General features: G+C 39.1%; 1 protein-coding gene across 4 annotated transcripts in view; it reads left to right on the top strand.

The window, feature by feature from the left end:
• The first annotated feature begins 705 nt into the window (after positions 1-705).
• ryk (receptor like tyrosine kinase) overlaps positions 706-14,870 on the top strand; it is a 31,110-nt gene continuing 16,945 nt past the window's right edge. For 3 of the 4 annotated variants that reach the window (XM_029499511.1, XM_029499508.1, XM_029499510.1), the window contains exons 1-6: positions 706-1,390; positions 11,899-12,020; positions 12,103-12,202; positions 12,495-12,626; positions 13,754-13,816; positions 14,428-14,569. In XM_029499511.1, coding sequence (XP_029355371.1) covers positions 1,174-1,390; positions 11,899-12,020; positions 12,103-12,202; positions 12,495-12,626; positions 13,754-13,816; positions 14,428-14,569 — 776 coding nt within the window. In that variant the 5' untranslated portion in view covers positions 706-1,173. The remainder of the gene's footprint in view (positions 1,391-11,898; positions 12,021-12,102; positions 12,203-12,494; positions 12,627-13,753; positions 13,817-14,427; positions 14,570-14,870) is intronic. The other variant, XM_029499509.1, reaches the window with a different exon arrangement.

Raw genomic sequence — 14,870 nt, 5'->3', positions numbered from 1 at the left:
TCAGGTTTCACATTACAATTTCACACTGAGGGTGGTAGTTCTTCATTGCCGTGTGAAAAGTCCAAATGTACACCTCAGAAAAAGGTTCAGGACTGTTATCTAGCTCCTGTCATTGTTCCTTCATTGGGCCTGTGATTGAAGACCGCTGACCTGACCCCTGAAACCAGCTCAAACTAAACACAGACCACACTTAACTGAATATTCAAAATGTAATGTCATATCAGCAGTGTCTCTGGCCTACCACTTTGATAAAACTTTTTTTTTTTTTTTTTTTTTTTTTGGCTATGTTTCAACATGGTCATCGCTATTTATTCTCCTTCCACTTTTTTTTTTTGGTGCTGCCTTCGTGACCCTCGTGAATGTCAGGAGTTGTACCTGCTATTCCTGCCTTTTTTCCATCGCTTAACAAAACTGAATTTACATTAAGTGTGTCTAAGACTTACACTTGATTGGTAAAATGTGGCTGTATTTGCTTTGATACTGTGGACAAGCTACTTTTAGAAGTATGTACATATACCAAGATAAGGCCACATTAACGCAAATGCAGACAGCTATATTTTGTTTTGGTCGGTGTTAACAGCTGATATTGTTGACATTTCCGACAGTATGTGAAGGCATCATTCCATTCCTGTTCGGAGCAGCCCCCCCTCCTCCCCCCTCCTCTCCTCCTCCCTCCTCCCCCCCTCCTCTCCTCCCTCCCCTCCTCCTTTCCTGCTACGAGTGAAAACTGAGATTGAGCGAAAAAAGGCGACGGGAGGAAAGACCATGGAGGGGGAAAGCTGGATGTGTTAGCCGCTCCGCTACTGTCGGGAACGGCTCTCCTGGAAAGGACCGAGCGCCTCAATGTGTCTGAGTCCGCTGTTTGTTCTTTATGCTGGAAAAACGTCGTGAATCTCCGGAAGCTTCAGACAGCTAACGGCAGTGTGGCCGCGGACGGTTAGCACCACCCGACCGGAGTTAGCCTGCCCCGGCTAACCTAGCCCGTCTGAGCTAGCTGCCCGAGACAAAAACAGGCTAAGTGGCCAGAAAAGGGGGGAGTTGATGCTACAAGCTGGCGCTCCGGCGTGAAGTAACTAGTAATGCTGCCCCCCGGGATTAACTTCAGATACGGATGAGAAAGACTTGGGCGACCGGCGATCACCGAGAACTACTGTGAGCCGGAGGACCACTGCTATGTTGGGGTTGGTTCGCGGCTCCGGCAGCCTGTCTGACTCCCGAGGTTGGCCACACTCGGTGCTGTGGAGGCTGGGGGGCTTCTTCTTCCTCCTGCTGCTGGAGGGGGCCGGGTGCCTGGCCAGCCCGAGCAGCACCTCAGGCAACAACAACAACAACAACCACCACCCCAGCGTCAACATATACATGAGTGTGGAGGAGGTGAAGAAACTTCTGGGTAAGAAGGCCTGCTGTCTGTGTTGTGTAGTTGTGCTTGCTTGCCTCTTTGCATTTTGATTACTTGCTCTTAAACTGCACCGTCCAGTGAAACTTCGCAATTTGCTCTTCATATGTCTAAATAGCAAGAACACTGTCACTTACAGAAATGGCCAACTTTGTATTTGGACTTTAGAGCATTTTGGTCTTTCCCCAAAGACAACTAACACTACTGTAAATGTTACTGTAGAGTCAACAACAACAACACACAAAATGGATTACATGTGCTGAACACATCCCAACACATCACAGATCATTGGGAGCACTAATTGTGTGGCTAACCCAGGGTAATTGACTGTTGAAATGAAGCTGTAGCCTTGAGGATGTGCTTATGTTTTTACACAATTTTAGTCATGCTCCCACAATGCTGTTTGATTGGAAGAAAAATATTCATTGGGAAATGTCTTGGACATGGTTTATACGTTTCTTAAAATAACTGGACATAATCATTATAAGTGGATTGTTATAATAGTGTAACTGCAATGTATTGGCTGAAGAGTAGATATATAATCTCTTCAGGAAAAAAAAGTCAACAGTTTTGTCACTAAGGAAACATGGAAACATCTGCTGTAGACATGTAGTGTGTTTCATATATGGTACATGTATTGATATATATCAAGGAATGGAAGGGGGAAAGGCATAAATCAGACATTTACAAAACCACAACTAGACAGGAATATGTGTAGTTGAATGTCATTGTTACATTCAGCTCAGTAGACAGGCTTGATTGTGGTGATCATGATCGTGTTGGGTTGTATGATGTATAAAGATTTTTTGCCTTATCCCTGATTGTGGACCATTGGCAACATGACAGCATACTGTCTAATGTGAAATCCATTAGTGTGTGATCTCTACTATTCACAGAGAGTAGATAATGTGGTTGAACTGAAAAATAGGTAGAATTGTGCTGGTCTCAAGTTGTTAATTTAGGGTTTAGAGAACATGTGTTGAGGATGCAGTTTGAAACTAGTTATTTACCAAGTGATGGCCACTGCAGAGTCTAATGAAGGGGTGGAAGTGTTAGTGCAAAAATGTTTTTGTAAAGTGAGGAAGCCCGTGTTGCATACATATACCGAGTTGTTGTGGCCTCAGCAGTTTTGCATCAGATGTAAGTTAGTAAGAATGTTGTTTCTGTTCTTCATTGGGTGTCGACAGTATCCGAGGTTGGCTTTTCTTTACTTAATGCGTATGCAGAGCTCTTGAGAAGTTCTGGTTTGCTATTGAATTTATGGGACGACTGGTGATTTAATTTGTGTGCAGCATTTTTCTGTCATTATATGGCAAAATATACCAGGTCCTTCTCATGTTACATCCTTCTTCTTACGTCCTTCTCTTCACAGGTCCTTCTTCTAAAATGTTACATGCACTGGTTTCTTAGCAAGCACATCAAAGAATTACTCACTATGCTCATATATTATCTGTCTGGTGTTAGACCATAGGCTGACTCTGTCCTCTTTAGTTCCCCTTGTTCTCCATCATTCTGTAGTTGATTTGCTGTTGCCGGACCCGGGCCTCTCTTGTGGTTTGCCTAAAACCTCATTTGGTCATATGTAGAAATCTCTTAATGTCTGACTATGTGTGCGGAGCTAAAAGTATGTGTGGATAGAAACTTCCATGAGGCAGTGGCAAAAACATGTTGGAGGGAAACTGGCATCCAACTCACTGTCCCAATAAGCTGCTGGGGAGCCTCACTGCAAATCCATGAAGTCAACCAAGGTTTGCTTCTAGTTTCAAACCAGTCTTAGAATAGCTGTTATCATAATCTCACTTACCATTTGATTGAATTCACAATAAACAAATATGTACATATAGTAACAACTGTATTATTTCCTGGATGAAAACCCAAATTTTATTCTGCTTGAGACCAGTTTAAGTGGGTTAAGGGTGAATTGGTGATTAAAAAAAGAGAGAAAAATCAAACTTTGCTACGCTTTTTAAATATTTGTTTTCCCTGTGCTGAGGTCAGTTTGACATATGATTTTCAAAAGTACACTAAGTACTGTACCAGCAGATACAGATGCTCTAACATATATGACTTATACTTCCTGTTGACAAAAAAAGGAAGAAATTTTTTTTCTAACCAGTACAGACTTATGTCAACATTTATGGAGAATTTCTGGTATCTACCAAAAGTTTATCAGGAGAACTAGATCTGACTGTCTTCATGCACATACATGCACATTCATGCACATACTGTAAAGTGGTCAGATTTTATAGAAAATATTATAAGATACAAGGTAACCATGGCATATTTGGGTGTATTTAGAGTTTCTCAGTGAGTTTTCTTAAGTTTTGATTTCAGTTGAAGCTAATAGCTCAGTTGTCAAATTGTGACTCATCACCATAATATAATCATGACCAAATGGTTGTATGCCATGTCACTGAGTCAGCACAAGTTCAAAATAGTGGAATCTGGGCGAATAAAACTGCAGTTATTTTTGACAGATACTGCCGTTGTGACATGTTCCTTATGGCGATTGTAGTTTTTGCATTTGATTTAGTAAAAAAGCTGTAACAAAATTGTGATAATAATGGTCATTTTTCTGGGGTCTAAACAAAATAAACATAGGCATTTCAGGAGCACAACAATTTTATTTTACATAAAAAAAAAAAAAATGAAGCTGCCATGCGTTGGGTGTAGAACCTGATCATTTGCGATTTCCAAACTGATTGTTCATCCTCTGTGCCAAATCTTCAGTTTCATTGTCCTGGTATAGACTTTTTCCCCCCTCATCAGAGATTTTACATTGTCATAGTAGGAAACTCAAAGATGTGGCTAATAACCTGAGAAATTGTAGCGATGTAAGCTTGCACAACATGTCAACGTTATAAATAATACCTGTGTTTTTCAATAGCTTAGCTTTTTCAGCAATTACATTTTGTCTATAATCTTCAGTCTCTCCTAATTACATTATTACACTTGACTATCCAAAAGTTCAGCAGTAGTCATAGTAATATATACTTTTTAAAATTTATATCTATTTACGTGTCTAGAGTTTACAGACTATAAGAGCAATCTCTACATCCTTCAGAAAAATTAATCATGTGATCTACAGCCCATACATTCAGGTCAGTGATGCCTCACCCTGTAAATTCTGTTAGAAACACTTTTAAAATCTTCCCGAAGGTTTCTTGAAATTTACTGCCTCCATATGCTCCATCGTCTGAATTATTGTTTAGTTGTCCCTTTTAACCACTAGGTCATAAAAGTGTATTTGCCTGTAAAGTATAGACATTATTATCATAGGAAACAACATGCCATCAGGTACTGTAGTCTAGCTCTGCTCTCAGGCTTTCTGTTTGGGATTCCTTCATTTTGATAACTTTACCAAACCGCCTGACTCTCAAGGGGTTGCTAAGGAACAGGAAAACGTTATGCCTGAACTGAAGCAGGATTTCATATACATACAGTCTGTTGGTCTACAGATGAACTCCAGGCAGCACTTGTGATTGCTTTTGCGCATGACTAATGCGATAGTGAACTATCCGTCTAAATAATCCAACGCTGGATAGACATTCCTATAGTCTAACTTCTATATGAGCTGCCTCTTCAAATTCAATTATTGGCATCATACTTGACTCCAGGAGAACTTTTGCCTTTATGAAACATGACTAGTTGTCCTAGTATGAACTGCAATCCAAAGGGGAGGAACTGGATGTGATGACTCAAAAATATGTATTCTCAGCTCCAGTTGCCAGCCTCACTGCTGTCCAGGAGTCGGGTGTGTGATTTCTGGCATTTCTTCTCTTTTGACAGCTGATGATTTGATGGACTAATTGTTTCAGCACTAATTATATGAAGGTCTTTTTTTTAACAACAGAAAAGTAATTTATTAAAATTGTTGTGATAATTACTGTTATCTTGGCTTTTCAAATAAACACAGCTTCAAAAATTGCAAATCCAATGACTGAAGTGATTTGAATTATGTAGAAGATGAAGGATGAACAAAGTCAAGTTTTTCCTGTACATTCTGGGCATAATTTTCTGTCTACTATGAAAGGTATTTTTTTGGGTTCAGTTTTCCATTGTAGAATCAGCAGTGCTCTTGCTCCCTAATACATTGCTCTGATGATTTTTTTTTTCTTGGTGGAAAGTACACATTAAGAGAATCGGTTTACTGTGTCACAGGTTTTTTTTTTCTGTCAAAGCAAATCATAGCTCCCCCGTCCTCAACCAAAATTAGCATTGTGTGGATAAAATATACAGTTTCCTATTAAATTCAGATTTTCCAATGCTTTGCATGGGTCTGGATAGGAGGAAACATATTTTGTCAAACTAGAGTTGTTGACAGATTTTATTGAGGAAAACCTGGTATTAAAACCTCATGTGTTGAAATATCTAGGCAAAGTAATATTTTTTTGCTTGTTATTTGTATGTCCTGGGGGCTTCCTAGTGGGACAGCAAAAGAAAATTCTAGTAATGTGGTATTTTTTTACGCTTGCCCAGCCAGGTGGGTAGGTCAGAATTTAGCATAATTTCTGTGGCCAAGTATTCATTAATGCAAGTGTGTAAAACCATCCATGCATTGTGAATAACCAAGTGCATGTTAGATAACTACCCTACCCCCCTCCCCCAAAGAGCTGAAAGCTGAAAAAAGAGCCTAACAACAGTGAGGAGTGATTGGCAGCAGTATTCATTTCCTTCATGCGACTCTCTAAGGATCTTGTGGTTGAATAGGCAGCCTCTGCTTTCACATCTTTTGTGTAAGAGCTGCTGCACTCAAACAAGATCCTGTAGCAACAACTTGTTTTAAAAGTTGCTTTCCTGTGAAAATCCACATTCAAAAATGTCCTACCATCTATTTTGTTCTTGTGTGTTTAGTTGACAGCAGATGTCATGAGTTTGAAGTTCACTCTTTTTTGATCACAATTTGCTGTTGTGTTGTGAAAATTAAATAACATCAGAGGCTGTTAAGGCTGAATATCCTGATAGTTTCTGAGGCATTTCTAAAATAGGAGGTACATACGCTAATCTAAAAAAAATATTTGACCTTGAGCACACAGCCAAGACTTTCACACTGCTGTGTAATGGACAAAACTGCCCGTGTAGAACAGCATCCTGAAATAGATGAGTAAAGCTGTGTGTGTGTGTGTGTGTGTGTGTGTGTGTGTGTGTGTGTGTGTGTGTGTGTGTGTGTGTGTGTGTGTGTGTGTGTGTGTGTGTGTGTGTGTGTGTGTGTGTGTGTGTGTGTGTGTGTGTGTGTGTGTGTGTGTTTTGACCTCTTATATGACCCTTTAGTTGCCTAAAGATGAAATCATCCTGCCACAAACAGTCAACTATAACTTTTTCAGTAAACTGTTAAATATTTGTCAAATAAACTGAGAAGCCTCTTTGAGCAGCACATAAGCATCAATGAGGAGCCTAAAATGGAGCTATGGCAGACAGCCTCGCTCAGATTCTTCTCTATGCCTTTATCCTTGTCTGCCCTTGGGCCACTTCATGAAATAAAAGAGGGAAATTGTTGTATGGTGCCTTTGATGTGAGTCAAAGAAAACCACAGAGATTGTTACTTAATGTGTTTTTCTTCTAGCTTTAAGAAACTTTCAATCTGGAGATTTTTACATCTTCTGTTGCTGTTACAGCTGAGCTATAAAAGCTAAGCTGGTGTCTTTGGTCAGTATGCGTCATAGTTCTCTCCCATATCCTTATTCTTCATCATTATTGTATGTTTCTTTTGATTTTACACTTAAATTATGCTTTTGCAGTCACTGGAAGCAAAGTAATATTGGAAAGCAGATTTCTATTTTGGAAATAAATATATAAATATGTCAGATATACTCAGATGACTGAGCATATATCTGAAACTCAGTTGGCCCAGTCAGTACATCTAAATTCTACAGGCTTCCTGTTAAAAAAAAATAATAATAAAAAAAATAATAATAATAAAAATAAAGCAGCCATAAAGTGCCCTACATGGCTGCCAGCTAACTCAAAGTTGGGCATGGCATGTCAGGTAATTTCCTGCTGAATTGGTTGGCTAAAAACTTCATATTAGAGTGGACCTTATTATAGCAACAGGTGGCTATTTCAGAATTCAACGGCGCAATTAAATTACCAGTGTATTACAGTTATGTTTTTCATGGTATTAACTAAACTTGGGTATGTGTACTGTTTGTTTTGGTGGTTGGAGAGGATTTATATTGTGCACCATAAAATTTTATTAAAGCTTTACTAAACACGATACCACTAAAAGTAGTCAGTAGTAAGATAAAAAGTGAAAGCTGATGCTGCACATCAAAGACAGCCTGACTAATTTGATTGCATTCAGCACTTATAGTACTTCTATGCTGAATTTTATTAGCTTTCATCAGAATTACTATGGTCAGGTTGCATTTTGGGAAGCACGGGTAGCGCTGTTGCCCCACAGCAAGAAGGTCACAGGTCCAGTTCCTGGGCCTGGGGCCTTTCTGTGTGGGGTTTGCATGTTCTCTCTGTGCCTGCGTGGGTTTCCTCCCACCGTCCAAAGACAACATTATTTTTAGGTTAATTGGTGACTCAAAATTTCCCGTAGGTCTGAGTGTGAGTGGTTGTTTGTTTCTGTGTGTTGGCCCTGTGATGGACTGGTGACCTGTCCAGGGTGTACCCCGCGCCCCCCGCCCCCCCCCCCCCCCCCCCAGCCGGGTCCCAGAAACGATTAAGCGGTAGAAGATGGATGAATTAATTAAAGTTGCATTTTTTATCAACCTAAATGTTCACTGAGTCATGTTGGAATTGAACTGTCAATACTGATGGAAATAATTGTATGAATGAGTGTGTAGTGTTTGTATTGTCTTATTTACACAGTCCTTTGTTTAAAGATGAAAACAGATGTCTGTCTTAGATGTGATTATAATAACCTGGTTAAAAATGCAGAGTGACAATGAATGACTGATTCATGAAGACAGGAGCAACAATAAGATTGCAAATTTTCCATCACAGTTTATTTTTACTTGTCATTTTTAAACTAACCATAACTGCTCAAAGATTTCAGCATTGAGCTATTTTACATGATCTCTTTTTCAACCTTAGACCAAAATTACTCTCTTCAGTTTGTACTTTCCAGTGTGTTTGATATTTTAGACCATCTCTTGCCTCATTCATGCCTGTGGATTTGTGTGGTGTTTCCAGTTGATAGAGTTTCACGCAGGCCTCATTTTTTTCCTCCCTCCTTGGTCAATGTGGCCAGTATCTTCCCAGAGAGAGGCTGGAAGGAGTGTTTATCTCCTGAGCGCTCAGGGATGGAGGCTTTAGGAGGTAAAGTGTTGACTGTGCACACAAGAAGGTCTTTGTTGTATCTGTCCTGGTGCTTGCCACCTGGCCACTGCCACCCTTTGTTCTCCTCTTTCTGTCTGCGTTGTGATCCACAGCTTGCAAGAGAGCGCTGCATGTCAACTTCAAACTTGAAGTTTGCGTCATCCGTACGCCACTACCAAATTTGAAAGAAGTGTTGATGTGAGCAAAGTATTTAAATTCTGCTCTAATGGAGTTTCTTTCTGCCTAACAGTGGAGGACTGGTTGTACTGGACAGCTCTGAGGTGTAATGTGTTGGTACTTGAGGAATGTCTGTAGAGTGCTTGGTGGAAAAGAGCATGTGATTATTTTTTTTCTTTGTTAAATCCAGGTCAAACAAATGTTGTGTAATAGTCTGCATATATTTTGATTGTGGTTGATGCCAGACAATTTACAAATTAATATTATTGATCTGTGGATGGAGAGGAATATCCTTTTTAACAGGATTTATTAAAGCACTGTATACAGTTTCAGGGGCTCGATTGTTCTTTTGATATTTTTTACGTTTTACAGTGTGGCTTGTTAGCTGATCTATAATGGTTGATTTTATCACATCTTTCTGTAAACATTGTCATAACATGTAATTGAGCGTGACAAACATCAACTGTAGCACTGATTTTAACAGATCTTAGGGCTGTGTGCCACTGTGGGTCAAAACATGAATCGATATAGCCAAGTTTTAATCAAACATATCAGTCTGTTTTTAAACACTGCATTTGCTCCTATGTTGAAAAATTTGACAAAAATCAACACACTGATGGACACATTGCTCAAAAGGCTCAAATTCTGTGTTTTTCCTTAATTGAGTGGCAGGAGGAGATTTTTAATGCAAAACTGTTTAATTTATTAGAATATAAAAAGTATTCAATGATGAATATTGTTTACTTTGAACTACTTTCAGTTTTAGTAATTCAAAGTAGTAGTAAAGCTTCTGGAGGGCACTTGCTGAATAGAAATGCCCAGCAGGAAAAAAATCCCTCAATACAAAATCTTTTTGCATTTAAGAAACTTTTTACATTAGAAAAAATCTGTATCCATAGTGCCAAACAGTGTGATTGGTGTAATGACGCTCTTTATATGTTGTGGGCTTAAACACAGGTCTTGTTTACAGGCACACCTACTTACAATGTTGTTTTCTCATTCCAGAGAGCAGAGGGTGTGAGTCAGGGATTAAACTGCAGAGCATGGTTCAACTTCCTTAACCTCAGGAATCATTTATTCTTTGTCCTAAATCTGTGCACATTGACAGGCTCCTGTTGCCATTCCTCCACTTTCCTGTTTTGAAGTTGTTGCAGTTTGGGTGGCTGTCTGAGGTGCTCTGGGAAGGCCAGCCTTGAACACACTGGTCCATTTTTGGGCCAGCATGCCTGGTTGCATAGTTGGTATCAACTGGTATCAAAGCAGTGTGGCCACATGTTGAGACAAGGGAGGCACATAGCAAAGCTTAAGAAAGGGAAGTATTTCAGCACTAACCTGTGGCTGACCCAAGTCTATAACAGTTAGAACTAGTACATGAAATAAAATTCACCAATTTCAAATGAATAAAGTATTGGTTTTATATTTTATTACAGCTAGCTACAAATATCTCACCATTTCCAGTCACTTAATTAAAGCTAGGCTATATTACTAATTGATTACTAAGATGAAAGATAGATGTGCTTAGAGTCAAAAGTAAAAAGTGAGTGTGGATGGGGATAAAAAGAAAGGGGAAAGAAAGTTTATGAATCTGTCTCCTACCATTGCCTTGGTGGGGATTGCCTCTCTTCTCATCCCAAACCCCTAGGAAAAGAAAAAAAAACTTACAAACTAAATATTTTATATCATTTGTATAACTGTTGAGTGTGACTCACTGTTGTCTTTTACTGTGTTATTCCGCTCATTTTATATGCTCTGTTGCAGCATGTGTGGTGGCATGTTAGTGTGAGTGCATGTGTAAGCTGTCTGAACAGCAGATGAAAATATCGGCAGTTGCTAAATGTACAATTTGGAAAAGGTGGTGAAGATGACAGCAGTTGTGGAAATAGTGGAATGGATTGAAGCGGTGCTGTACCAAATAATTTCTGAGATTAAATATCAAACTTTTTTTGTTTCCAGTGATCTGGTCTAACAGTAAAAAATTATGTGAATGTTTTTTTTTTTTTTTTTTTGTTTTTTTTTTTTATCAATTATAGCAGCCATACATCATAATAAAGCAAATCTGCGTTTGATAAAATATATATTTCTATATATATAGATTAGTTTGGTCAAATTACTATTTCTGAGGTTTAGTATCATCTAATTTCAAATTAAAGATCTAATTTGATTTAAACATCTGTTTTTGTGAAAACGTACTTGGGGGAATCTCCTAATTAATGGCAAGGAAAGCCAGCAGTCTTACTCTTTGAGCTTGGTTAAATACTAGTTTACATAATACCTCTTCCCTTTCTGAGTTGGCAAACGGGTGGGAATGTTTTTAATTGAGCCAATGTGAGAGCCACAGCTATGAGCCACAGCTCTGCGACAGCCCGAGGGTATTGGGGGAGCCTGGGCACATTCTTCCCCTCTCTTTAAACTAGATACTCGGAGAATGATAGACAGAGACCACTCTGCTAGACAGCCGCTTTCAAGGGCTGATTGCACAGCCCCAGGCCCGAGTCTGGGATTTCACCAGCACACACTACACTTTGATGACTTTTTGATGCTGTCGGAGTCCCGTGGAAAAGAAGCATTTTAAATCATCATTTTATTTTGACGAAAGATAATGGAATGCAAGACACAGTCCCTTTGGTGTTGTTCATGTGGCATATATTTATTGAAGAATGGTCGGAAAACCTATGGATGTTGTAAACAAGGTCAAATTTTTTCAATCTAAGGCATTACACTTCCACAAACTTTCTTCTTGACCCCTCCCTTGACCAATTTTGTTTCCTGAAAAGAAAATTGCATTCATACTTTGGATGTTGTCTCACTTGAGTGTTTTGAAGTTTTCACTTGAGCACTAAGAGTTCTGAAGTACTTACAGATGTTGTTAGCCAATTTCTCTTATTGAGGGGAACCCCTTGCCCTCAGCCCAAGATGACTGTTTCAGTGGATATATTAGCATTTTCTGAGCCCTGGTCTTTGTGTCTACATCTCTCTCATGATTGTAAAATTAGTTGTCTTTCATTTCCAGCAATCTTTTAATCTCCATCTCATCAGCAACAATTTTATGTCCTTTGCAGGCCTTGATGCAGAACTTTACTATGTGCGGGATGATATAGTGAATCATTATGCACTCTCCTTCACCCTACCCGTCCCCAGTGAGACCAACAGCCTCCACTTCACATGGCATTCCAAGACTAAAGTAAGTGCTGGCATCAGGAATTATAAATTAATCATATCCATGACTTGTGTTGGCCATTCTGAGTATCCCTGCTTATTTACAGGTTGACTACCGGCTTGGCTTTCATGTGGAGAACCCTGTTGCCATGAATCAACCCAGGAGCAACGTTTCCAGCCAGGGGGAGGTACCGGTTGTTCCCTCAGGTTTGTTAAATGCATTCTTGTTAATCTTCTAATTTGTAGATTTAAATTGGATTGGTAATCTGCAGATCAACAAGGAAACATTTAAACTCAGCTGAAGGGTTTTGCTTTTAGTGAGGTTTATACAATAAAAATGTTGTTTTAAACTGTTTATGCAGTAAACAAACAAGATGTAAAAATGTGATTTGGGAACCTCTGAGGCTGAGCTTGATACGTCAACGAAATCAGGATACTTCAGGAAAAAGTGCAAAATTGTCTCAATTATGTTTGTGCAATGTGTTTATTTTATCCACAGTTTTTAGAGTGGACCTGTTTTGTTCGGGCAAAATTGATGGAGAGGCTGTTTTGACAGTGCAGCTCAACCTGACCATTCATGCCAACAACTACACAGTACTCAACTTCAAGAGGAGGAAAATGTGCTATAAGAGTAAGTATCGAAACAAATGCTTGGTGAGGCCAATTCATACCCTCTCTCCAAGCGGGACCCCAACATGAGCGTCCACAATCGGCCCACAATGTGCAGACTCCGCAGAAAAACAAAATGCATTCTTGCTTTGAAGAGAGATTGAGTCAAAAGATACAACACAACCCACATTCATGTTTTTTTTTTGGAGCATTCCAAAGCTCCACATTTTCTTTTTTCTTTTTTTTCCTTTTTCTTGTTATTAGTTTCCCCTTTTCATGTTTTTGCTGTGAAAAGTCAAAATGTTCTGCTGTGATGCATTAGAAAACAGATGGTCAATACTGTTATTTAATTTTTTCATCATATTTTACACAACAGTGGTTTGTGTAGAGCTTTATTTTATTATTACTGTGTGTTCGATTAAAAAAAAATAATATTGTAATATGTCCTGTATTCAGCACTGTGCTATTTTCTAACTGCCTCTAGATAATTATATATGGCAAAGAGGCAATTTGTTATGTGCCCCATGGAAGCAAATTTAATTCCAGTTTATTTTTAGTATGAGTCAAATTAGCAGCCATAATGGAGTCTTTGTTTACTTGAAAATGTATGCTGAGCAATCATAGCTGTCAACTTTATTACTGTGGTGTTGCAGAAAACATATGCTTCCTGTTTTTATTTGTATTGATGTAAAACATTGTTGCGTTTTATTTTATCAATATTAATACTAAAGAGTGACTAACATTTCATTATCAGTTATATAAGTGATATAAGTAAGCATTGGTGAATTTCTTTTACTCAATGACAAAGCAGGAACATTACTGAGCAGGAAAAAGATATTTAGCCTTTGTAGCTTTTTTAATCTCGCTTGAGGCTTCTGTTCTGTTTCCTTCCAAATGTCAGAGACATTTCCCTTTTTGATGTGGCATAAGTTTAATTTAGTTCAACTTTGGTGTTCGTGAGATTTGGTGGAAATTCAAGCCTGTTTATGGCCTTGAGTCTTTGTGATCAAAAATTAGTCACAGTGAAAAAAGCCATTGCAAATTTAGCTAAGGACATTTTTAGATCTGTGAATTAAATATGTGAGCTTTGTGTTTTCTTTGCATTACTAAGCATCTTCTTTCGTCCCGCTCTCTCTTTCTCAATCACAGGAATAGATTCTGAACCAAAGATTCCTATTCCCCTCAACAATAACACTCTTCAACGGCCTGATTGTAAGTAACCTCATGCTTGCATCTTGCTGTACGTTTCCCTCTCTACCAGCTCTGTCTATCATAGGTGTCATCAGCCTTATAAGACAGAGGTTGGTTAATACTGACAAGTCTTCTGCTGTAGCAGCTACACAAATAATTTCAGGGTGCAGAGGGTATGATGAAATATCCTACTGAAAGCCCTCACCGAATTAAGTGGTTGCCATCTTCCAGGGGAATGCATTTTCTTTGTGCAAAGCACCATTAGTGGGTTCTCTCCCTTCTGCTTGGGTAGACCGAAGGAACCTGGGGTCCTGAGAGGCTTTTAGAGAAGTGATGAGAAAAGCTCTCAGACACTGGATCCTGGGTGCAGCCTTTATTATTTCAGGCCTCCATTAACCTCCATCAACCTAAGTAGAGTCCACTTACAGTTTCTCTCTCTCTCTCTCTCTCTCTCTCTCTCTCTCTCTCTCTCTCTCTCTCTCTCTCTCTCTCTCTCAATTAATCATTTCTTTGTCCATCCCATTGCCTAACCTCATGTTTATGCCCTATTTCTGGAATAATGGTATTTTGTGTGCAATAATGCAGTAGTTGTGAAGTTGCTCCTTTTGATTTCATTGCTTCTTTTCTATCAGTAGATGGTGTAACCACCCCCACCAGCTCCACTCAGGTGTTCTACATAAGCGTGAGCGTCTGCTGTATTGTCATCTTCCTCGTTGCCATAATCCTAGCTATCCTTCACCTTCACAGTATGAAAAGAGTGGAGATGGAGGACAGGTATGTTTCTTTTATCATTCCTGGTGCCAAAGACATCCTGATCACTGATATATATCAGGGCACTAATACTGAAACTTATTAAAAACGGACCACTGCTAAGGAGATGCACAGCTTTGTATCTCTGTCACCTGTGAAAGTTGTTATAGTAAAAAAACAACAACAAACAAACATTGTTCATAGCGCAACAAAAATACGTCCACAGAGACAGTTATATCAGGCAGAAGCCTGTGCTTTAGCTTAGCAAGCAATTATGCAGGTTATCAGATATTGATGTGAAATCAAATCAGAATAGAAATAGCCT

The sequence above is a fragment of the Echeneis naucrates genome, chromosome 4, assembly GCF_900963305.1.
Source record: "Echeneis naucrates chromosome 4, fEcheNa1.1, whole genome shotgun sequence".
NCBI classification, from domain to species: Eukaryota; Metazoa; Chordata; class Actinopteri; order Carangiformes; family Echeneidae; genus Echeneis; species Echeneis naucrates.
Note: the sequence above shows the minus strand (reverse complement) of the source record. Positions and strands in the feature narration are given on the sequence as shown.